Here is a 22,850-nt window from a genome sequence, read left to right as displayed (position 1 = left end):
CTTACACACATACCCATCGAACAGCCTTCAGGTGCCCTGGGAGACACAGGATGGATGCGCTGTGTCCTGGAGGGCTGCGATACTGTGTATACTGGGATCCTGTGTACGCTCTGGCTCAGCTTATAAAGGGTGACTTGCCCAGAATCACTGGTCTTGGAATATCCACATGTGTAGTCACTAAAGCCATTTTGTGCCTATTCTGCTGCTGGTTCCTTGAAAGAGAGAGATCTGCTCTCCGCACACGGACCCTGGAGCTGGGGGTCCCAGCACAAAGTCCGTTGCTTTGGTCAGGAAGCCTTGCTCTGACAGGGTCTTTGCCTGCAGTGCTGGAAGCTTCTGGGCCAGAGGAGACTTGCTTGGTCTCTGAAAGATGCTACCAGGCAGAACAATAAAGGTTGCTGCAGGGAGTGACCCTAGTGTGGTTGTGTGCTCCTCTGGAAAGACTCCAAAGCATACTAGGTTGCAGCAGCCAGGGTCTTCACAGCACCCAGGCTCTGCTCTCTGCTCACAGACCCTCTGTTCCCTGTACTTTTTGGGAATGCATGGGCTGGGATTGCTTGCACGTCTGCATGCTCAGTGCTCTTCGTGCTCCTTCCTGCTCTTGCTCTGTGCAAAGAGACCAGTCAGGGTGGCAGATGCAACCTGCTCTGCTGGAGACAATCCCAGCAAGGGAAATGCTGTCCAATCCATAATACGGCTGCGCTCATGAAAGAGCCCTCAGCTGAAGTAATTGTGTTTGCACAAACAACCCTCATCAGCTGAAAGGAGAGAAAAATCAGCAGGAGCTCATAGAGATGCAGCCACCATCTCTGCCATGGAGCAGGGCCGCTGTCACAGTCTGACGGAGGATGTCCTGGGGCAGGGGATGCTCCTTTCCGGGCTGGTGCAGGGTGCTGGTTGCAGCCTGGGTCTTCACAGCAGCTCTGTACTTTGCACCCAGCTGGCTTCTGAGAGAGGAGAAAGGCTGGGGGAGGCACTTAAGGACTCCTCACCACAGACCAGGCTTAAAAACCACAGCAAAGGCTGGAGCAGACTTCTTCACAGAAAGCACACAAGCTGCCAGGGTACTTGGGCTGGTTTGTTCTCTCCTTCACAGCCCAACAGACTGGGGCAAAGGAACAGGTGGTGGCACACTGGCCCAGGTTGCCCAGAGAGGCGGTGGATGCCCCATCCCTGGAAACATTCCAGGCCAGGTTGGACAGGGCTCTGAGCAACCTGATCTGGTTGGAGATGTCCCTGCTCCTTGTAGGGGGGTTGGACTGGGTGGGCTTTGAAGGTCCCTTCCAACCCAAACCATTCTGTGATTCTATGATTCTATGACCGGGGAAAGACACAGTCACTTGGAGAGGGATGGAGTGATGGGCATATGAGCCACTGGCAAGCCCACAGACATTTGTGTCTGAAAAGCAAGCAACAGCTGGAAATGGTGAAAACTCGTGCCATCATCTCAGGGGCCAGCTAGTATTGTGAATTTGGACACTGTGCTGGTGTGTGACCAGCTCACAGGTCTCATCCTGGCTGGGAGCTGTGATGTGCAGGACGTGGCAAGGTTACTTGGCTCATTATGGTGCATGAGACACATGAAAATCATGGCTGTGGGGCCAAAGGAAGGGTTAAACAGGGCTTGACTGGGCTAGACTAGTCTGCATTAAGCTAGGCTGGGCTGGAACGGACTGGGCTCTACTGGGCTGAGTTGGGTTGGGGGAGAATGGACTGCATGGAGGATGCTCCACCAGTGGGTACTCATTGGTGAGGAGGCTCCGAGGACCCTTCACACGCGCAGGTCCTGTGGCTTGCAGGGGATGCAGCTCCACAAGCAGCGCAGCTGCAGCACACAAAAGGCTCCCATGGCTCTGAAGAGGGCCTTCAGGATCTGCTCATTCACACTCTTCAAGTCCTGCCAGGGGGCAGATGCAAAGCAATATTAATTTTGCAGGGAGGTCACTAACATGGCCTGCCTCCCCTCTGCCCCTGGCAGTGAGTGTTCCCTGCACTGATTAAGTGTGAGAATGCTCTCTGTAGGCACCTTTCAGAAAAACCATTTCAATTAGCAGCCAAGATGGATCGTGCAGGAATTTGGGTGGTTATTTCCAGATATTTACAATGAATCACCTTGTTGTAGGAAAGGGGCATGCTGCACTGTGCTGAAGGGGCTGGGGATGCCAATTATGCTCCTCTGGTACCGTTATGCGTAGAGAAGTTGGCTTTTACGGTTTGGCTATCAATTTTTGCAGGCTGAATTTTTGCACTGGGGAAATTGCTGAAATTCTAAAGAGGAAGCGAGATGGGGAGGGATTGCATCAGCTCCCAGCAGCTACATGCAACCTTGGCATCTAATCCACATTTCTAGGTGCCTCCAGCACCAGTTGGAGTCTTTTCTGTCCCCTCCTGAGCACCTGGATGAGGAGGGATGAGTCCATTTTCCCCAGAGCAGGTAGCAGTGGGTGTCCCCTCCCTGGTTTCCCTCGCATGAAGTCTCCTCCTGTTCTCACTTTGACGGGGATTTGCATCTGCAATGATCTGCTCTTAAGCAGGTGCCATGAGCCATATGTGGCCAAAGCAAGGATGGCTTTAGGGAGAAACTCTGGTCAAAGAGGCCTCCTGCTCCCAGGGCTCGACCCGAAAACATTCACGGAGTGGCTAGGAATGGCCAAATCCTTCTTGTTAAGGCCCGGGGAGGAGCTAAGGCAGCCAGACTGTGCCAAGAGCTCGGAGGCTTTGGTGGCATGCCCAAGTATATTTACTTGCAGGTGATTTTTGACTTCCTGACCTCCTCCTGGCAGGGGCCCGGACCCTGTTATTGCTGCATCTTTGAGCTTTGAGGATGTCCCTTGAAGTTGGGTGGGGATAATGACCCTATGGACAATCTGTCCTAGTCATGGTGACTAACCATCTGGTGCTGGTTCTTTCTCCAGATCACGTATTTCCAGCCCAGGCTCCAAGGCTCCTGTTGCATTTCTCCAGAGCAGAAAACGCATCCTTTGAGTTTGCTTGTACAGATCTGGCTCACAGAGGTGGAGAGGGCAGCTCGTCCTCTGGGACCTTGTGTGGGTCTGCCAGGTGGCAAGGCCATGCTGGGTTTCTGGTTGAGGTCCAGGCATGTAGTCAGGTTCCTGACGGGCTCCCAGAGCTTGGACATGTTTCCCTGTGAGTGAGGTGTGACTCCGTGCAAGCCTGGCACCCCTTTGCATCCCAGAAAGCTGGGGTGGGAAGGTGCATGTGGGGCTGTGGTGAGATTTTGCCATCTTCATGGCTGGTTGTGCCCCCGGCATCTCTCTGGTGCGCAGTCCTTTGTCCTGGGTGCAGCAGGCAGTGGACTAAAGGCCCGGGGTGTGCCTGCCCCACAGGGGTGTTGCGCTTGCTCTGGAGCATCTCAGGCTGCCAGTGCTGGGGCCATGCGTCTGGGATAACATGGGCACTCTGTGGACAGACAACGGTCTTGGATGGCTTGGAGGGGTAGTGATGCAGGCACATTGCCCTGGGAATTAGAGGGGCTTTTGGGGGAGAACACAGGGATCCAGGAGCTGTAGCCTGAGGACGGGCAGGCTCAGCCCCCAGCCCTGCGCTCTCCCACGGTCTGGCATTCCCAGGCAGGCAGCTCATGAAACTTCTCTTGTCTCCCATTGCTGTGCTCCACCTTTTATTATAATTGATTCTGCATCGCCATAGGAACCCGCTCCAGCATGAGTGAAGAGCAGCTGCCTTCCCTGTGTGCTCTCCAGGAGAGAGGCGGCTGCTTCTTCCCTGGAGATGGCAAGTGATGGAGCTGGGAGTCCATGCCAGCCAGGTACCGTCCGTGCCCCAACCCTTCTCGAGTGCTCACACCATGGGGAGCAGAGCTGGGGAGTGCAAGGGGGGGGAATTCTCTCTGTGCTTGGCTGCCAGGGACCCACCGCCCCCCGCCATGCCGGTGGGCTCAGGAGATAGGACTGGCTCTGTTCCTCTGGTGCTGGGGTCCTGTATACCTTCTGATGGTGGATGGAAGCCAGGCTTTGGGGTGGGATGGGTGGGAGAAACCTTTCCTGGGGGTTTATCTTCTTCCTGGGTGGCTTGGTTTGGCAGTGGTGGGATTTCCATGTGTGCTGGGCTAACCGTGGAGAGGAGGCACGTGAAGGGTGGGCTGCAGAGCCCTGCGCTCGGACAGGCTTCGCGTGTTCCCCAGGGGGGACCAGGGATCACAGAGCCTGGGATCTGGGGGCAAACATCTCTGCTTAACTGGGGCTGGGCTAAACCTCCCCCTTGGCTGAGGGGTTGCTCCTTTCACTTGCAAAAATGTGGATGTGACATCCCTCACACTCAGTGTCTCACGCTCCTGCCCTGGCCTGATGCACTTGGTTTTCCCCTCCGTGTCCGTGGTCTGCTCACCTTCCCCTAACTTCTGGACATGGCTGCAATCTGCCCAGCAGAGCTGCCTGGCTGGGAGAGCCTCTCCACGCCGGCTGCATGGGTTTGAAGAAGTGGTGGTGGAGAAGGTGGCCTTCCTGTTAGCCATGGGCTGGTTTAACAGAAGGCTGGCCAAGCTCTTAGATCAAAGTTTGGGGTACAAACGTGCTGGGCTGGAGTCCCAGCCTGTCCTGCCATTTCTTGTGGTGGAAGGTGCTTGAAGAGAGATGTTGTGAGCAGGCTTTAGAGTGTGAGGGGACCTCTGGATGCATAAGACCAACTGGGGGATCCTGCTGAGATCTGGGATTTCCCTTGGGCATGGGTCCTGGCAGCTGGTCCAGCCCCATAGCAGGATGTCTCCTGGACCCCATATATCCTTGTCCATCCACATGCTGAGGCAGGTGATGGAGAGGGGCTGAGAGGATTCATGGAGGAGCCCCCAGGGTCCTGCTGTAGGTAATGTGCATTAACAGAGACCCCAGACCTGGGCTGTGGTTCCTGTGGTCCCTTGCATGGCTGGGGTTCGGACACAACCAGACTGTGGGGGTGCAGAGGTCTCAGCATTGTCCCAGCTCAGCGGGGGCAGGAGGGTCTCTCCCTGCCAGGAACGTGCAGGGCACTGGGGTTAAGGTTTTGTGCCTCCCCAGCAGCAATAAGAGTGAAGCTGGGAAGGGGAGGCTGCACAAGCTGCTCTCCCTGCAGACTGGATTCCCGAAACGGGAAACAACTTTGCTCCTGCTTGGCCTGGCTAAGGAAGGACAGAGGAGACAGCCCCTCTGTGAGCCCTGCACCAGCAGCTGGTGGCAAAGACAGGAGCAGATTTCCAGGGACAACGCAACCATTTGGCTTTGGGATGCACAGGAAGGGAAGACAGAAATCCGCCTGGAGGGTCCCAGCCCTGTTTGCTGACAGGACCAGGGTGCACCCCATATACAGCCCTGTGTTCTCGGTGTCTGCTGGCCGGGAGGTTCGCCGCGTGCTTTGATATGGGGCAGAAATACCTCTGAAGACACAGTGCAGCTCTTCGTTCCAGGGATCTGCGTCCCATTGGAAGTTCAGCTTCCCATGGCAGACGCTCTGCCTATGCTTAGGCTGGCAGCCCTGCAGTAACCCAGCGGGATTCGTTCGTTTGACCCAGCAGCAGCATTGACTGAAAAAGGCAATGCAAACCGTGCAAAGAATTCAGCTGCCTCATGAGCTCCATGTGACGGTGCCAAGCACAAGGGTGAACGTCCCAGAAAGGCGTCCAGCTGCCTGCGCCCCGAGGAGCGGGCCCGCCTTGGACCCACGGACCCTTTGCTTTGGAAGAGCAGAAGTGGAACAGCGGAGGGAGACCCACAGCCCTGCTGCGCTTGCAAGTAAAGCCTTCTCCCTGCCTCCGAGCAGCTTAGCTCCTAGAAATCCTCCCGCTGAGGCAGAAACTTGTTTGCCTGCAGTCCTCGCGAGGGCGTTTACTTTTGTATCTCCCTGGCGATCGCGGTTGCTGTCTGGTTGCAACAGGCGGTTTGTGCGCTGTGTGCAGTCATGCGATTAGTATTAACCAAGGGGAGCAGAGGGAGCCGGATGCTGGGGCTCCCCGGGGTCCTGAGGAGCAGCAGATGTGCTCCCAGCCCTTTGCCAGCCCTGTGTCAGTGCCTACGCTACTCTGCTCCACTGCCCTGCTCGCTTTGGCCACAGAACCATCTCTCTTGGACATTCCCGGAACCCTGGGTGCATCTATCTTTTGAATTTTTCCCCTAAATGTCTCAAATAGGTTTGCATGGGGAGCAACAGTAGAGCTGTGCTTTTCAAAGCAGGGTTGTTTTAGCACCATCCTAATGAATTTGCTCCAGTTCTTATTCTGTGCACAGGCATTTTATTCTGGTCTCTACGAAAGCTTCATTTGAATGTGAGCATTTTAGCCCCTCCTAGCTCTTCTCCATCAAAACCAGCTCTGCTTTCTCCTTTTAAGACGTTAGTCTAATTTCTAATTATTATATTCTCATTGTTATATAATTGTAAATATCTATTTTTGGTTATAAAAGTGCTAAGTTGGGTATGTTTAAAAGTGTGTAAACTGAGTCATTATCTAGTTGTTGGGCTGCGTTCGTGACACGGTGCAATTAAACCCCGCTTCACTGCGGCTCATGTCCTGTCACCTCCCAGTTTCATTCTTTGAGCAGATCAAGCCTTTCTGGTGCAACTCTGCTTTATTGTGCAAATCATGCGGGTCTGTTTTAATTCCCGCTAATAGAATGCACGCCTTTCAGTGCCAGGTATTGCAAAGCTGACTTAACCTCCTGGCACCCCCGAGACAAATTTACCCATGACTTGGAGATCCAGCGTGTGCTTGGACCCTGGGTTCTTGCTCACTGTCCCCCGCACACCGGCCACACAGAGCCGTGCACGAAGGCAGAGAGAAGCACGGCTGTGCTCCTGGCTTCATCTTGTATTTGATGGTGGGAGTAAACCGTTTGAAGGAAGAACAGATTTCTGAGCAAGGTTACTCCACTGTAAAGTGAAAGCAAGCAATACTCAAAATGTTAGTATCCAGCAATTGCTTTCTGGCTGACAGAAGACTTTGTCCAGTTGGTTTCCCTTATTAGGCTCTGATTCTGCTTTGGACACTTTTTAGAATCACGGAAGGGTTTGGGTGGGAAGGGACCTGTAAAGCCCACCCAGTCCAACCCCACCGCAGGGGCATCTCCAGCCAGATCAGGTTGCTCAGAGCCCCGGCCAACCTGGCCTGGAATGTTTCCAGGGATGGGGCATCCACCGCCTCTCTGGGCAACCTGGGCCAGTGCTCCACCACCCTCAGTGTAAAAAATTTCTTCCATATATCTAGTCTAAATCTCCCCTCTAAAACCATTAGCCCTGTCCCCACCTTTCTTATAAGCCCCCGTTAAATATTGAATGGCCGCTATAAGGTCTCCCTGGAGCCTGCTCTTCTCCAGGCTCTTGTGCTTTCCCACCCACTACCCACCTCCAGGTCTTGACTCCTGGTCAAAAACCTGCAAGGACTCAAAGGGTGGCTTAAGCTGGCACTAGCAGCAGTGTCTGGGTGTAGTCCAGAGAGCCGGATGAGTCACGCCAGTGCTGCGCAGCCCCGTCCCTGCTGAGATCTCATACCCTCCCTTTGCTGCCCACTCAGATCCCCAGTTTGGAGGTGGCTGCAGTGGGAAGGGTGAACCAGATGGCATGCTGCATTGGTAAACACTGCTCTGCACTTCTCTTTTAAATAAATATTTCATAAGATATTTGCCATTCCCAAATTAACATTTAATTCATGTTTTGTACCCAGAAAAACCTCACCACAGCGTTGCTGAATTGTTGACAGTGATCGTCTTCCTTCGTGAGCTCTGTCCCTATTAAGCAATTTCCTTGCTTGGGTATTCTTTTTAGTTACTAAGGGAACATGAATCTTAAAAAAACTCCATCAAATGTTCCTTAAATAACAGCTGCCTTCATTTAACTGTCTTATCAGCTGGTTTTTCGCTCTGCTCAAAATTCCCAGGAAATTAAGATCTGATTCTTCACACAGTAATGAAAAAGTAACACACCTCAAATGTGAGGGAGACCCTTTATCCTGAACACTGCAGGATATAATACTAGGGATACTTTTTAGCAGAAAAATCTTGTATTTTTTCCTGAATGTGCCTGTTCCTCCCTACACTTTTGGTGCATCTCCAGATAGATGATTTGTGCTTGGGTCACTTGTACTGCAGCAGGGCCTCTCCTAAGCATCTCTGCCACTGGGAATCACAAAGGGGGATTTTTCTTAACCCAGATGTGTCCGTGGGAAACCTGAGTCTCCCCTGAGCAAAAAGTGCAGTGGAGAGGCAGTGGTGCCCTGGCAATGCAATGCTGCAAAGCCCAGGGGCTCCCAGAGGTCTGCCGGGGCATAGGAGCTCTGTGAGGAGATGCGCCTGTCCCCAGAGTCCTCCGAGGAGAAGAGCGGGATGCTCTGTCCATCAGTGCTGCTTTCTGGGTGGGCTTTCCTCCCTGAGACAGGACCCCCTTGGAGCCATCACTGACCGGCTGGGAAGAGGAGACCCAAGTGCACCCAGCCCAGGTGGAAGCTCCTCCGGCTCGCTTCGCTCATCTCCATCCTCCTGCCCGCCCTCAGGTTGCGCCAGGGGAGGTTTAGGTTGGATATTAGGAAATATTTCTTTGCTAAAATGGTTGTCAAGCACTGGAACAGGCTGCCCGGGGTGGAGTCACCATCCCTGGAGGGATTTAAAAGACGTTTAGATGTGGCACTCAGGGACGTGGTTTAGTGGTGGACTTGGCAGTGTTAGGAGTATGGCTGGGCTTGATCTTAAAGGTCTTTTCCAACCTAAATGATTCTATGATGTGGTACCAATGCTGTGAGAACCTTATTTGACTTACCCCTGCACCTCCTGTGTCCCATGCTCAGCTGGGGATTTAAGGGGGCAGAGATAAACCCCAGCATGATGGAAACTTGACAATCCGAGGGGCATCTGGATGGAGTCAGGCTAAGGGCGGCCAATGGCCTCTTAATGTGATGGGGGATGCTGGTACAGTTTCCCTTTGGGGAACTGCACTGGGTACTTCCCTGCAATAGTGTCACCATGACAAACCAGGGGAAAGCCCCCGCCCCAAAGGACGTGTGGAGCCTCAGCAGGTAACTGGGAAGCTGGTGTTCGTGGAAGTGCCGAGACAGATGGTTTGAGGTGGTCAGTGTTTGGGAGTTCAGACCTACCCTCGCCAAATACTGATGGCAGCTCAGGACTGGCCATGCCTACGGGCGGGGGTGTTCTGGTGGGGCACCGTTCCAAGGGAGAGCAGGGCTGGATTACCAGTGCTGTACAGAGAGCCATCGAGAGAGCACCCCATGTCTGGTCAAGCAAAAGATGTGTCTGGGTGAGGACTGTACCAAATAACTGCAGTGAAAAGCCCGAGAGCAGCTGCGCTCACCTTGTTGCTGTTCTTGCGCTTTATTTTGTGGCTGTTCCATGAAATTATTTTTAAAGCCTGCAAGCGCTGTTCCTCATGGTGCCACAGGAGCTGCAGACAATGGAAAGTGAGTGGGTCCTCAGCGTGAGTCAGAGCCACGCTGAACCTGCTCTGGTCTGTATCCAGCTGCTTTGGCCTTGAGGGCTCTGCCCTTTACTTTCCCACTGATGCTGCTCCCAGACAGAGGCAGCAATGCTGCCTTGGGAGGGCAGGGGGATGCTTTGGCGATTTCCTGATATATCCTAGTGCTGGATTTTGGGTCGGTTGGTTGGGTTTTCTTTTGTTCCTAGAGTCTTCACAGCTCCGCGAGCACTCAGGCTCCAGGATGGTGCAAGGGGAGGTTGATGTGGATGTTCCCCTGGGTGAACTCCAGAGATGCCTTGTAGTGTTTTACTAAGAATCCTAGCGACCGTGGTCCTTTTAACTTCTTTTGCTATCTTTGTCCTTCTGCTTTGGATCCCTAGCCCAAGAAAGCTGGACCCTGGAGATCTTTCCTCAGTGATGTGGCTGTTTGGACACAGCCTTCTCCTCCTCCTGCTGCAATAGCGATGCTAATGTCCCCATGCAGCTGCAGTGAGGTAGGTGCCCTCCTTCTCCATCAGGACTCAGCTCCTTCTATACCTGGTGCCGAACCAAAAGCGGAAATACAGCAGCTGGACACACGTTCCTCAAGAGGAGTGGGCAAACTTTAAGCTTGTGTACATTTTGGGAGAGCTTTAAGACCACAGCAGTTAAAGTCCCGAGCAGCCCAGTCTGACTTACAGCTGAGGTCCTTTTCAGTGTGAATTTTCCTATGATTCAGGGCACCTGGTCCAAAAGGGTCCTGCAGCACCAGCGCTGAGAGGTGGGCATGCTCTCCAGAGGATTGCTGGGGATTTATGACCAGAGAGGCAAATCTGCGCCATTGCCCTGGCCTGCCCACCCATTCCATGTCTTCATGCCCCACGTGAGTGGCTTCTTGAGCTTGCTAGAAATCCCCTTGTGAACTTCCCAGCTCTTCCCTGCCCCTAGCTATTTATAGTAGAGTTGGTGTAGCCTGTGGCCAATTTCTCCTCCCTCACCATCTCCGCTTTCCCCTCCAGGAGCTCTTGGCCTGGGTAGGAGTGAATGCCGAGCTTGGCGTAGCAGTGCCGGTGGCTATGGAGTAATCCCTGCTCCGGGTGCATGGGCACAGTGGGAGGTTGAAGCCGGCTGCCTGGGCACCGGGGTGGCCGAATGTGCCCTGCTCACGTGCTCCTCACCTCTGCCATGAATGATGCATCGACGATGGATTATGAACTGCTCTCCCCCTCCTTGGTTGAGCACCCAGCCGGCGCTGCGGGTATGGATGCTGAACAGAAAACCGTCTTTGCCTTTGTCATCTTCCTCCTGGTCTTCTTGGTGATGTTGATGGTGCGCTGCTTCCGCATCCTGCTGGACCCCTACAGCCGCATGCCCGCCTCCTCCTGGACTGACCACAAGGAGGGGTTGGAGAGGGGCCAGTTTGACTACGCCTTGGTGTAGAGGGCAGGGATGGGGCGAGCCTGGGTGCTCTGTGTGCCTCCCACCCCAGCTGGCCCCGGCCCCGGCCCCCCCTTCCTCTGTGGTGTTGCCCTGGGCTAGCAGGGATGCTCTGGGCAGGGAGGTCAGGTCAGGCTCTTGGGCGGGGTGGGTTTTCTAGGGGTTTCTCTCTTTTCTAAGCACTTTTCAGTTCTCTTCGCAGTCAGCAGGACTCTTGGAGACGTGTTGGAGGGGCAATATGACTTGGTGCAGTCCCTGCTGCCCACCGTGCCCCCGGGCAACGTTGCGTGAGGGGCAGGAGGCGATGGGGCAGGGCATGGCAGGACCTGCCCTCCGCCACAGCCCACGAAGCTCCTGGCCTGGGTGGCTCTGCCTGGTGCCAGGCCAGAGTTTTGACCCCCACCTCCTCCTGCCCCCCATGTCGCCCTAGTCTGTGTCCTCCGGGGAGTGCCAACCATGGTCCAGTATGTGCGTGTGTGTCCCTGTAGCTGAGCTGTGTCTGTCAGGGGTTTGTAGGCACCAGACCCAAGCGCTGGCTTTGTTCCTCTCTGTGTGGCAGCCCCAAGTGCCCCCCTACCCACAAGTGAGGGGGAGATGGAGACCCCCCTCCTCCCAATCCTGTGCGCAGCCCCATTTTGGCACCTGGCCCTGCAGCCTGCTCTCTGCTTCACACTGTAGTGACCTGTCCCTGCCCGACTGGTGAAAAATGGTCCGAGCAAGGTGCAGCCATGCAGCTACCTGCAGACCTGCCTGGGTGGCCCTGCTGGGCTCCCAAGAGGGATCAAAGGTCCCTCACCACACTTGGGAGATGCTCCTCAGCCAGCCCAAGCCCATCAGCCTCCCACTGGCATCCCACTCTGGCCAGTCCCTGCTCCAGCAGGATCTGGGTGGCCCCCCCCGGGGAGGGGGGGTGGGTTGCTGGAGGTGGCCGGCCAGTCCCTGGCCATCCTGCCTCTAGCTATCAGAAGGGCTGTGCAAGTAGCCAAGGGGAAAACAAGGCTGAGTAGGGGTGCTGCAGCTAGCCACAGGGCTAGCAAAAGCCATGGTGGGTTATGGCTGTGGGCCACTAAGAAGACTTTCAGCCCATGGGGGAGAACCTCTTCCCCCACCATGGAAATAAAGCTGCACTGTGCTAACCCCACACAGCTCTTCCTCTGCTCTTTGACGCGTCCCAGCAGGCACTCGGAGGTGGGACAGGTACTGCCATGCTCCCAACCTGCCTCCACTGCAGCCTCCCCGCTGCCCCTCAACGCCGGCAGACGGGCAGGGTGCTGCCGCCACTGCGCCCAGACCAGGAGGAATACACTGAACCACTTAACCCAAAATAATTTTATTGTTGCTGTTGCTTCTGATACAAAAAGGAATTCCACAAAGAGCCACCTCTCTGTGCGGGAGAAAGGGGCACAGGTTTTGGGTTTCAACGCTTCCCAAAAAAACAACCAGCAAGAAATGTCAATACAAAAAAAAATAAAACACCGCACCAGAGAGCAATGAAGGAAACCTTGAGCTTTTTCATTTGAGGCTTTTGGCTTAACACACACACACACACAAACCCATCTCTGCTAATTTATTATTATTATTAGTTTTGTTGTTTTTTTTTTTTAAAAAAAAGCACCTGTTGGAAAAACAAAACAAAACAAAACAATAAAAAAACCCCAAACATCAGGCCACCCATCCTGTCACAAGCTCTGGGACTCTTGCAAAATCCAGAGTCTGGAGCTGCATTATGCAAAAGAGTTTTCAAGTCTGACATTAGCCCAAATACAGTATACATACACGTCCCCACCCCACGTGGTGGCAGCGTACCAGGAAAACAACAACCCTCCCCAAGTACCAAAGAAAAAAAAAAAAAAGCTACAGGAATATGTACTCCTCACAACAACGAGCAATCATAACTTTGGTGGTTACACATAAATATGAAAGGGTGGATGGACACAGTGCACTAATGCTGATGATTCAATACCAGCTTCTCAGAGCCGAAAGCACCTTCGATGTGTTGCTAAGGTAGTCTTGTGTGTTACCAGAGTGAATTAGCACCTTTCTAGCCTGTGGTGATGCACAGGGTTGATACAGAACTGAAAACAGATTCATGCAAAACGAGGAAATGGCCTTGCAGAGACCAGCTGTGTGAAGAACACTCTTGAGGGAGGAAGAAGAGCCCACCTGGACAGACTGGTCTGGACAGGCAACTTGAGGCAGCAGGGAGACCTCAATTCACTTAATTAACATTTTCCAGACTCTCTTTAGTGCATTTCACTTGTCTGCATTAACCAGAGACTGTCAATGATAGTTGTCACCTTGGACTGACCAAGACATATGCGACAACCTGAGCGGAGTGACTTGCAGCCCCCAATTTTGGAGGTGCTTCTGACTGGGGGAGGATCTGGTCATAAGCACAGGAATCGCAAAGAGGGAGGTGGCTGGGAGTCAAGGACTGTTTGCAAAATGAAGCTTTGGCTGTCCCTGCCTCTTTCTTCCTGCCAGGCTGCAGAAACCACCCCCCCCCATCCCCATCTTGCTCATGCTGGTGGGAAACTGTTCACAGGATTTTCAAACACTCTCATGGGTAGTGGCCAGCAAACCTGCCCCTGCAGCATGCCACATACATCCTGCCAAGCCCTCTGTCCCCTCTGGCACGGGAAGCATCCAGATGCTCTCCACCAGACTCATTACTTTTTTTCCTGCCAGTTTAGTTTGTCCAACCACATTGAATAATGTAATTATTTGCTTTTCCCCAGAACTCCTCTTCATTTATAGGAGGACACCTTAACCCCTGGATTTGCTGGAGCTCTGGAAAAGCTGTTCCCACTCCAATCTTTGGAGGGCGTGAAGGCGTTCGGCATACCGCAGTGTGAAAACCCTAGGTTCCCTACAGGAGCTTGCGGTCCCATGGCCTGGCTGCTTTGTGATGTGAGGCTGGCAACCTGAACTGCCCCTTCACTCAGAGGGGACCTTTTCTGTTTGACAGAGGAGCCCAAAAGGACCAGAGGCCATGGAGAGGACAGAGAGAGACAGAGCACAGCCAGTGTAGGTATGGGATGGTTTCTGCAGCACCATCATGACAATGCAGAAGCAAAGGAGGAACAAGAGCTGTTGGGAAATGCACTAATACAACACCGTGCTCCTTCCAAAGCTGCCCCTAGCCTCCTGTCCCTCACATTTCCTGGACTGTGGGGTGATGTCGGGCCTGTGACCATGAAGGACAGGCAGCTTCCCCACGGTACTGCCCTTGCCAGCTCGGACTAACAGCATCTTGGTTAAAGGCAGGAGCTGAGCAGGGGAAGGGAGTCCCTGCTAACAAGGTTGGAACCTTTGGCAAAGCTTTCAAGAGCTCTTTTGTGGTGTGGCGTGGTTTTGACTCAAGCGCCCTGTGAAGCAGAGTATCTCTGCATGGCCAAGGTGAGTGCTGAGCCCAGAGGGACAGTTGCCATCAGTTGTACAGTGCCCTGGGGGAGGTGGTGGCAGGGGGTGCAGCGAGAGAAGAGGCAGCCGTTTCCAGGTGTGGATGGCAAGGCTAAGGACTGTACTGTCGGTTGGGTGGGTGGATCTCATGGATGTTAGTAGAGCTGGAGCTGGAGCTTCATCCTCAGTGCTTGGCCCAGCTCCCCTGCTAAGTAGTTGAGGTGGTTCTTGGCCTCTAGTTTCTGCAGTTCCCTCTTGCGATACAGGGGCACACTCACGATTTCCAGCAGGTAGGTGCCAGGCACTATTTTCTTGCGGCCAAGGTGGAGGTAGCTGAGCCCCTCTTTTTGGTGGATGCGGAAGTAGCCATCCTCGTTCCCGTGGGAGATGAGGTACCGCACATGGTTCTCCAGGGGCTCCACAGCTGGCAGGAGCTCCAGGATGTGCTCCTTGTGAGCCAGGTCAGAGAGGTTCAGCATCATGGACAGAGGAGCATCCACATCCATGCTGGCCAAGTTCACAGTGTGATCCTTTGAAAGGAACCAGGCATGTTACTTACAGATACCAAGAAAAGCTCATGGCCAGGTGAAGGAGGACTTGATTTAGAGGAGTTCTGCCCCAAGGCAGCTGTGAGAAGTGGCTATGACTTCTACGGTCCTTGTTTTCCTTTGAGTGTTTCTTGGTACCCTGTGTGTCTGATACAGAACCAGCCCTCATCTTCAGGGGAAGAACCAATAAATTCCTCCAAAGGCCTGAGGGGCTCATAGTGACCTCCCAGTCCAATCTGTCCTGCTCAGGCCTATGAAATTCCTGGGGAGCCTTGCATAGAGGCCATAACTTTCCTCCAAGGAAGAAGTGACAGTCCTCTATGGCCTTATGGGAACTGCTCCCCCATTAGCTCCCCTTGCAAGGAAATGTGTGCTTTATTTCTTGGTTGCATGTATCTCCGGCCAACACACACAAGTGTGGGTCACCGAAGATTGTCCTGACCTCCTCTAATGTATTGTGAATGACCTTCCATTTCTACAGGACTTCTGGACTCAGTGGCACCCACAAACACCCAAGCATCCAGCATTGGCAGGTACAGAGCGAGCTGCTATCTCTGTTCTGGATGGAGGCAGCCCCACAGGAATGGGCACACTGCATGGGATCCACTCCAGGCAGCCATCCCCCAAGTGACCCAGCTCTTGCCTTTCTCCACCCCATCCAGGATGGCATGGATTTCTTACCTGGTGCTTCTCAGTGCCATTGACACTGCGTCGCTGCCGACCCCTCTTGGGGTAGCCATTTATCTTGCACTCATAGCAGGTTTCAGGGGAGAGCAGGTTGTCTTCATCCTCTTCTTGAGGGGCAGAAAGGTAGGAACCTTTCCCAAAACCCAAGCCAGAAATACAGTGTCTGGTGGCAGAAGAGCAGAGAGATCAATCTCAGAGTCATGCTTCAAGAAGGAAATCTTACCATTGCCCCATGGTTCTCCACGTGGCACCCAGAAACACATGGAGGATAGGTATAGGACATGGCTTGTACAGAATGGCTTGTGGAAAGGACATGCCTGAGGGAGATCAGGCCACATCTTGTTTAGATGTGGCCGGTAGATTTAATCTGTCTGCACCCTGGACTAGATGGATCTGCAGAGCACCTGCTGCAGCACTAGCAGCTGCAGTAACCATTGGATCAGTGAAATGAAAGAGGGGATGGGTATTAGCATGAGGATCTTGTGATGAGTGAGGAACAGTTTGGCACGGAGAAGCTAAGGACTCACGTGGGAATGGGAGCTCACTGGCTCCTGGGGCTCCTTCGAATTGTACTGGTGGTAGAGTGTAGAAGTGTGGTGATGGAGCATGTCTTGGGGCACCATGCACTTGGCAGCCTGCAATATCCCCCAGGAACGTACAGGTGCTTGTGGGGATTACCTGCTGACTGCTCTCTTACCCTTGTCCTGCTCGGAAGTAGCCTCCAGGACAGCCGCAGAGATAGCCTCCGTCTGTGTTAGAGCAGCCATAACTGCAGGGGCTGCCGCCTGCTGAGCATTCATCCACATCCTGGCACCCCCCAAATGCCTGGTCAAAATCAAAGCCAGACGGGCAGACGCACTTGAAACTTCCCAGAGTGTTGTAGCAGGAGGCAGAGCCACAAGCAGTGGGCGTGGAACACTCATTTTCATCTGCACCCAAAGAGAGCAGAACTAGTCAGAAACTTAGTGGAAGGGAGCACCTGTGCTGCTAGTGCTCCCCACCCACACAGCTGAGGAAATCTGCCCACTGCCATCACTGAGCTGGCAGCAGGCTCCCTTCTCCTGGCTCCTCTGTGAGACCTCATCCCATGCAAGTCTCTGAAGGACTGCCTTGATTTTTTTTATCCTCCTGCAATGCAGGGAGCTGCTGGTGTCAGGAGCACTGGGAGCTCATCACTCTGCAGAGCAGCTTCCTGACATTCCCTGTTGCAGAGAGAACCTGGGGCAGTGTAGGTCAGGGCAGAGGCACTGTCTCTGCGCGCATCCATGGTCTGTCTCTGGGGCAGGGCAGGAAGCTCAGTGCTGGGTTAGCAGAGATGAACCCGGAATTCAGTGTCAGAGACAACCAGAGTGGCTGCAGAGGGCCTGGAGCTTAGGCCTCCTCTATGCCCCTCCCACAGCTACAGGAGGCAAGAGCCCCCATCCCACACTCACCCACACACTGATTCCACTGATAGTGCTGCACGTAGCCCTGTGGGCAGCCGCAGCGGTAGCCTCCAAGCACATTCTGGCAGCCGTGCTGGCATCGGTGGTTTCCATCACACTCGTCCACATCTGCAGCAATGTAACATAGATGGTGGTGAGACAACTTCCCCCTGGCCTGTGGGCAGCGCTGGGTGGACAGGGACCATGTGCACAAGGTACACTCCTGGCAGCCAGCATCCTTGAGGGTGCTCACGTCAGTGGGCGGTTCTGCCTAATTATATCTCTGCAGCTTGGACTTGAATAACACCCTCAGCCCCAAGGCCTGCATACATCCCCGTGCAGCCCCTGCTTGGATGTTTTTTTGTGTTACCAGATCTGTTCTGCTTCAGGCTGCATCAGTTTTTCTTTAGTGTAGCACATGGTGGGTATTGGCCAGCATGAGACCTCCCCTGACGAGACACAGGACCATTCCTTTCCTATCCTTGGCTGCTATGGTTGCAGCAACAGGACATTCATCTACTTGTCCAAGAGCCAGTGTTTCTCCAGGCAGGTCAGGCACTGACCTCTCCTTTGCACCAGGGCTTCCTGTGTGAGTTCCCAGTGCCCCACAGTAAGGATTAGTCCATCCTTGGCTGGACTGAGCTGCCTCAGAGATCATGAGTGAACTCGGAACTCTTCCACATGGACCATGTTTCTGTCAAAGCCCCAGAGACACAGACTCACCTTCGCAGTTGACACCAGAGCTGTCCAGGGAGAATCCTTTCTGACACTCGCAGTTGTAGCTGCCCGGTGTGTTCAGACACTGTCCTTTGGCTCCACACAGAGAAGGCTGAGCTGTGCACTCGTTATTGTCTGCAAAACACCGGCAGCTGCTTGTAAATCCATCCCCAAGGATGTGGCTGTGTGTAACCTTTGCAGACAGCTACCTTGCATTGCGGACCACAGCCTAGTCTGAGCAGCAGACAGGCAAATGAGATGCACAACCCCAGGCTGACTGGAGAAGAACAGCACTCTACAGCCAGAGCTGGAGGGCTGGAAAGACTTTCCCAGGCTTAAAGCCAACCCACAGGGATCTTGTTGGTGCTGTGTGGCAGAGCAGTGAATGCCTTTACTCACCGATGCAGGATGAGTGGTGCTGAGTGAAACCTGGGGGGCATTTGCAGTTGAATCCTCCGATAATGTTCACACACAGGAACTGGCAGTTGTGCTGCTTGGTGGAACATTCATCCAAATCTAAAGCAAAAAGCACAAGAACATGTCTCTCAATTTATCTTACTGAGATATCTTATCGTCATGGTCTGAGTCTGTGACAACTGTGTGTACATGGTGATACACAGTGATTCTGAGCATACCAGGACCTGACATGCACCAGCCTCAGGAACATCACACACAAAATTACTGCATGAGAATTGCAAGTCCAGGGACCCTCTCTCCACCTCAACTACTGATCACATACAGATACATTTGAAAGATGCAGAGACTTTTCTCTGCCTCTCCTGCAATTCACAAATCCGAGACCCTCCCAGACTCTTAAGGCCCTCTCCTCACAGTCTGATACATTAGCACTGTGAGAGGTGGGCGAAGCCCCAGTCTGGCAGCTGCCAGCACTAGGAGGAGCCCATTTGTAGGAGACATGCTGGTTCAAGGTTCCTGGAGCTCAGCACAGCTTGGGATATGCTGTGCAGTCTGTAGGAAAGGGCAAGGAGTATTTTTTTTCCTGATGAGACAGATCTAGAATGTCTATAGAAGGATGAAACCCTGATGCACCAGTCCATGAGGGTCCAGCATGGCACCTTTTCCATGTCTAGCCTTGTCCTGTGACTCAACAGCAGGATCTGACTGTTCTGTCACGTTAATCAGCTCTTGCCATCCCCCCTGCTGCCAGAGACGAGGCAGAGTCTCTGCTGCCTTCTCCTTGATGAGTACCTTTGCAGATCTTCCCATCTTCTTGTAGAATGTAACCCCGGGGGCAGGAGCATTGGTAGCTGCCTTCTGTGTTCTTGCAGATGAAGTTGCATGGCTTAGGGGACTGGTTACACTCATCCAAATCTAGACTCAAGAGACAAGACACGTGAGCATTCATAGGTTGTGCTGCTGGACTGGGTCCCCACCACCCCTTGGACCATTCAGTCTCCCAAGCAGCTCCTGAATACAAGGTGATCCCAGGTTTCAGGCCCCATGTAACTAAGTGGTCAGATCACCCTACGGGTCCTGGCAGACAAATGCATCTTTTCCACTATCCAGCAAGCAGGTGAGAAGAGACAGGGTCTTTAAGGGAGCACTTCAGTTTGAGCCAGCACAAAAAAAATCTAGATCTGCAGCAGGAAAAGAGCTGAATCACCTCCCTGCTCAGACATGGGATGTTGTATGACCTGGTGGATCTGAGTGACATCTTTTCCAGCCCCCTCCTAGCTAAAGAGAAGGGTAGATGCTCCTCCTGAGTACTGGGAACATCAGGGATGGGGCCAGCCCTGTACTTCTGGTGCTTTGTCACCTCTGCCCAGCAGGGAGTAGCAGCCATGGCTCTGTCAAAGCTCGTAACTTTGAGTCAGGCTGGAGGGCACAAAGCTGGAGAAAAGGTAAGGATGTTTAGAGAGGAATCCTGTCCTGGTGCTGAACGTCATATCGGCTCTAGTCCTAGGCACAGAGCTTGGTTTCTGGGAGCCAAGGCCTCTTTTCCACTCTGCGCCTAGGACACAGAGCTTCTGCCGTGGTCCTGAACACCATCTCAGTACTGGAAGGAAGTGTGGCACATCCTCAGCTCCTTAAGTACTTCCCCAGATGCCTGCAGCTGTGATTCCAAGGGTGCCTTTTATGTCAGCATCTGGATTCCCAACGTGGCACTAGGGCTGGCTAGAACCAGCTGCCGTGCCAAGGAAGGGTTTGGCTGCTCACAGACTTCCATCTCTGGGATCACACTCTCTGCCAATCCCTGTGACCCCTGGGGTCAGAGGGAAAAGACGAGGAGACTGGCTTTTAAGGAGTTAAACATCATGGAGTGAGGACTTTGATGTACAGAGGACCATGCAAAAGGGCAAAGTGGCCAGAGCTCTGCTATGGATATTCAGGACAGCAGGGCCAGAGGTGAGGGCAGGTCCCAGGTGTGAGCTACAGGACCCTCTCTTTGCACGCTGAAAAGCAGGGGTGGAAGTCTGACAAGCCCAGGGGCTGTCCAGAGACATGGGTTTCCTTCTCCTGACTCACCCACGCAGGCTGTGCCTGTGATATCTGTGGTGTAGCCCAGCTTGCAGTGGCAGCGGAAGGAGCCAATGCTGTTGATGCACTGTCCATTCTTGCAGAGGTTGGGCAGCACCTTGCACTCATCGATGTCTGCGGGAAGGAGGGAAGGACCGGTTAGTGCCAGCACTGCATCTGTCTCTGTGCTCCTGTGCCACGGCAGCTCAGACTCTCCCTGGGACCCAGAAACTATGTTCAGGGAGTTGCAAGAAGCAGAGGCTTCTTGTCTGCTCCACGAACTGTGTAGGTCTGTCCCAGCCAGTTCCCAGGGGAATTCTGACTGTACCCACACCTCTGCTTTCTCCCCTCTGCACTGAAGGTGATTGGGGCCCCAGCTCACCTCTCCCATCAGTGGAGTACCCTGGCCCATGAGGACACATTTTCTTGTACTGGGCCGTTCCAGGAAGGGGGCAGAGCTCACACTGGGGACCCCAGCTGCGCCCACTGTTGCAGCAGCACTCAGATTTGGTGACCAGGTTGCGGTTGGTGGAGGACATCTGGCACATGGTTTGCAGTACTTCAGTGAAGCAGAAACCTTGGCGGGTGTCTGGACAGAGAGAGTGGGGATACAAGGTCAGGATCTGAGACAGTGTCAGCAGCAGCGATAACTGAGCAGCCTGTCCAGGCTGTGCCAGTTCCAGCATGGAGGGCAGTGTGGTTTGGATATAATATTGCTAACAGTAACGGTGATGCCCCAGCAACCTTTCCCCTCAGAAACCCTGAAACACCTGAAAAGCATCATCTGTTACTGAAGAGAGGCTGCTCAACACCCACCAGGACTTGGTAATTACCAATACACTCTGTGCCAGAGGGACTGACTTCGAAGCCTTCATTGCAGTCACAGCGGTAACTTCCCACCGTGTTGATGCAGCGGCCGTTGGGGCAGATTCCAGGCTTGGTGCGACACTCATTCTCATCTATGAAGGAAGGAGCCACAAAAAAAAAGCTGTGGTGAGGCACAGGACAAACTTCAGCTTTCCGTAAGTCCCCATGCTACCACTCAGCTTGAAACACCCTCATGTATTCCTTCAGGACCACTTCCACATCCTTAGGCAGCCGAGACACACGTCCACTTGCCCTGGACCTCCCCCAAAGCAGGGTGGCTGAGTACCCAGCTTCCCTAGTTTGCACATTCTCCACCTGCAAGTGGCCAAGCTGCTGGTCTAGGTGTGGAGCTGGGCTCGCTCTGCATTCGTGCTGTGTCTAACACTGTGCAGGTCTGGGCTGTCCAGTGCTGGCCCTTCCAAAAGCAGCTCGGTGCAAAGGAGCTTGTCATAGACATGGAAAGACGCAACAGAAAGGACACATTGCATAATGCTGTGTCATTCTGTGGCAGAACTGTGTAGACCCATGGGTCCAGAGATTAAGAGAGGTTTTGTGTGTTCAGGCATCTACTAGGACATACAGGAAGTTCTGACACACGGGAAACTCCAGAGGGGAGCTGTTTGACAAAAAGACATAAAATAAAGCTACACAGACAATGTCTAGAAGAGGATGGTCACCATTCGCACTGGGAACCCCTCACAGCCTGGTCCTTGGTACCTGTGCAGCCCTCTCCATCGGGCCTGCGTTGCATTCCTGGTGGGCAGATGCACATGAAGGTGCCAATGAGATTCTTGCACAGCATCCCTCGAGACTCGCAGTCGTGCAGTCCCTCTGCACACTCATCCAGATCTGCAACCAAGACCCTCGTGAGACCACATTCAACCTTCCAGCTCTGCAGCGCTGTGGGGACAACTCAGAACTGAGAGGTCACAGCCACACTGCTCTGCCAGTCCCCACTGCCTCGGTGCAGGCTGGCTGGCACACAGCACAGACACCAAGGTAGGTGAGAGTGAGCACAAGCCCAGAGATGGCAGCTCAGAAGTCCTCTCTTTTGTCCCTACAGCAGCAGAGACTGGCTAAGTGTAGAGGGCTAGGAAGAGAGGGGGAGCTCCCCTGATGGGTACAGAAAGAGATTTTACCTCTGCACATTCTTCGGTCTTCTCGGAGGGCATATCCAGATGGGCAGGTGCACTCGTAGGAGCCGAAGGTGTTGATGCAGCGGAAGGCACAGAGCAGTGGATTTAGCGCGCACTCATTGATATCTGGGAGGGAGGAGAGAGGGGAGAGCTCAACTCCGTGCTCTCAGCAGAATCAGCAGAGCAGTAAACGGTGGTAGACCTCCCTAGGACAGACTTTCCCCCTGTGCATTCGTCTCATGAGAACTTTGTTCCACCAAGGCTTCCTGTCATGGGCTTCAGTTGCAAAAGGACAGACACTTGGTGTCTCAGTAGCTTTGATGGGGACAGGGTCCTGGCTTCTTGGTGAGGCAGCTCCTGCATTTAGGCAGGTCTCCAGAACTCCTCCTGGGCTCCAGCCTCCAAGGAAGCTGCAAGGGACCAGCGCTGATGCACACACTCATGTGGATGTGAGCCCCTGCTAGTCCTTCTGCACTGCCCATTGGAGGCTGACCTGACTGCTGCTCACCCAGGCAGTGATCCCGTGGGGTCACGCTCATGGCCCAGTATGCAATAGGGGGGAAGGGATTGCCCCACAGCAGCATTACCTTCGCATGTCATCATGGGACCTGGCTCAAAGCCCTCATCACAAGCGCACTCGAAGCCTCCCACCACGTTGGTGCAGGTGCCGTTCCCACAAGGGTTGCCAATGGAGCACTCATCAGTATCTGGAGGAAGCCGGGATCACGTTAGGTGGATGAGTTAGACAGGAA

The 22,850-nt window shown here is 53.7% G+C and overlaps 2 protein-coding genes across 7 annotated transcripts in view; one reads left to right on the top strand and one right to left on the bottom strand.

Annotated features, from left to right (window-relative positions):
* Positions 1–11,980, top strand: part of CTXN1 (cortexin 1) — a 46,468-nt gene extending 34,488 nt beyond the window's left edge. For 4 of the 6 annotated variants that reach the window (XM_086767533.1, XM_086767535.1, XM_086767534.1 and 1 more), the window contains 2 exons: positions 9,804–9,917; positions 10,422–11,980. In XM_086767533.1, coding sequence (XP_086623659.1) covers positions 10,555–10,842 — 288 coding nt within the window. In that variant the 5' untranslated portion in view covers positions 9,804–9,917; positions 10,422–10,554 and the 3' untranslated portion in view covers positions 10,843–11,980. Of the gene's footprint in view, positions 1–3,657; positions 3,788–5,605; positions 5,742–9,803; positions 9,918–10,421 lie in introns of those variants that run through there. The other 2 variants (XM_086767536.1, XM_086767538.1) reach the window with 2 other exon arrangements.
* Positions 11,981–13,260: 1,280 nt separating this feature from the next.
* Positions 13,261–22,850, bottom strand: part of LOC104476163 (fibrillin-2) — a 109,990-nt gene continuing 100,400 nt past the window's right edge. Inside the window, exons 52-64 of the mRNA XM_086767064.1 lie at positions 22,686–22,805; positions 22,102–22,224; positions 21,680–21,811; positions 20,929–21,054; positions 20,478–20,684; positions 20,105–20,230; positions 18,827–18,949; positions 18,017–18,133; positions 17,624–17,752; positions 16,910–17,029; positions 16,174–16,405; positions 15,471–15,639; positions 13,261–14,771 (exon numbers count right to left, since the gene is read on the bottom strand). Of these exons, the coding sequence (XP_086623190.1) occupies positions 14,397–14,771; positions 15,471–15,639; positions 16,174–16,405; positions 16,910–17,029; positions 17,624–17,752; positions 18,017–18,133; positions 18,827–18,949; positions 20,105–20,230; positions 20,478–20,684; positions 20,929–21,054; positions 21,680–21,811; positions 22,102–22,224; positions 22,686–22,805 (2,099 nt within the window). The 3' untranslated portion in view covers positions 13,261–14,396. The remainder of the gene's footprint in view (positions 14,772–15,470; positions 15,640–16,173; positions 16,406–16,909; positions 17,030–17,623; positions 17,753–18,016; positions 18,134–18,826; positions 18,950–20,104; positions 20,231–20,477; positions 20,685–20,928; positions 21,055–21,679; positions 21,812–22,101; positions 22,225–22,685; positions 22,806–22,850) is intronic.

Source organism: Chlamydotis macqueenii, chromosome 26, assembly GCF_036417535.1.
Source record: "Chlamydotis macqueenii isolate bChlMac1 chromosome 26, bChlMac1.mat, whole genome shotgun sequence".
NCBI lineage: Eukaryota > Metazoa > Chordata > Aves > Otidiformes > Otididae > Chlamydotis > Chlamydotis macqueenii.
Note: the sequence above shows the minus strand (reverse complement) of the source record. Positions and strands in the feature narration are given on the sequence as shown.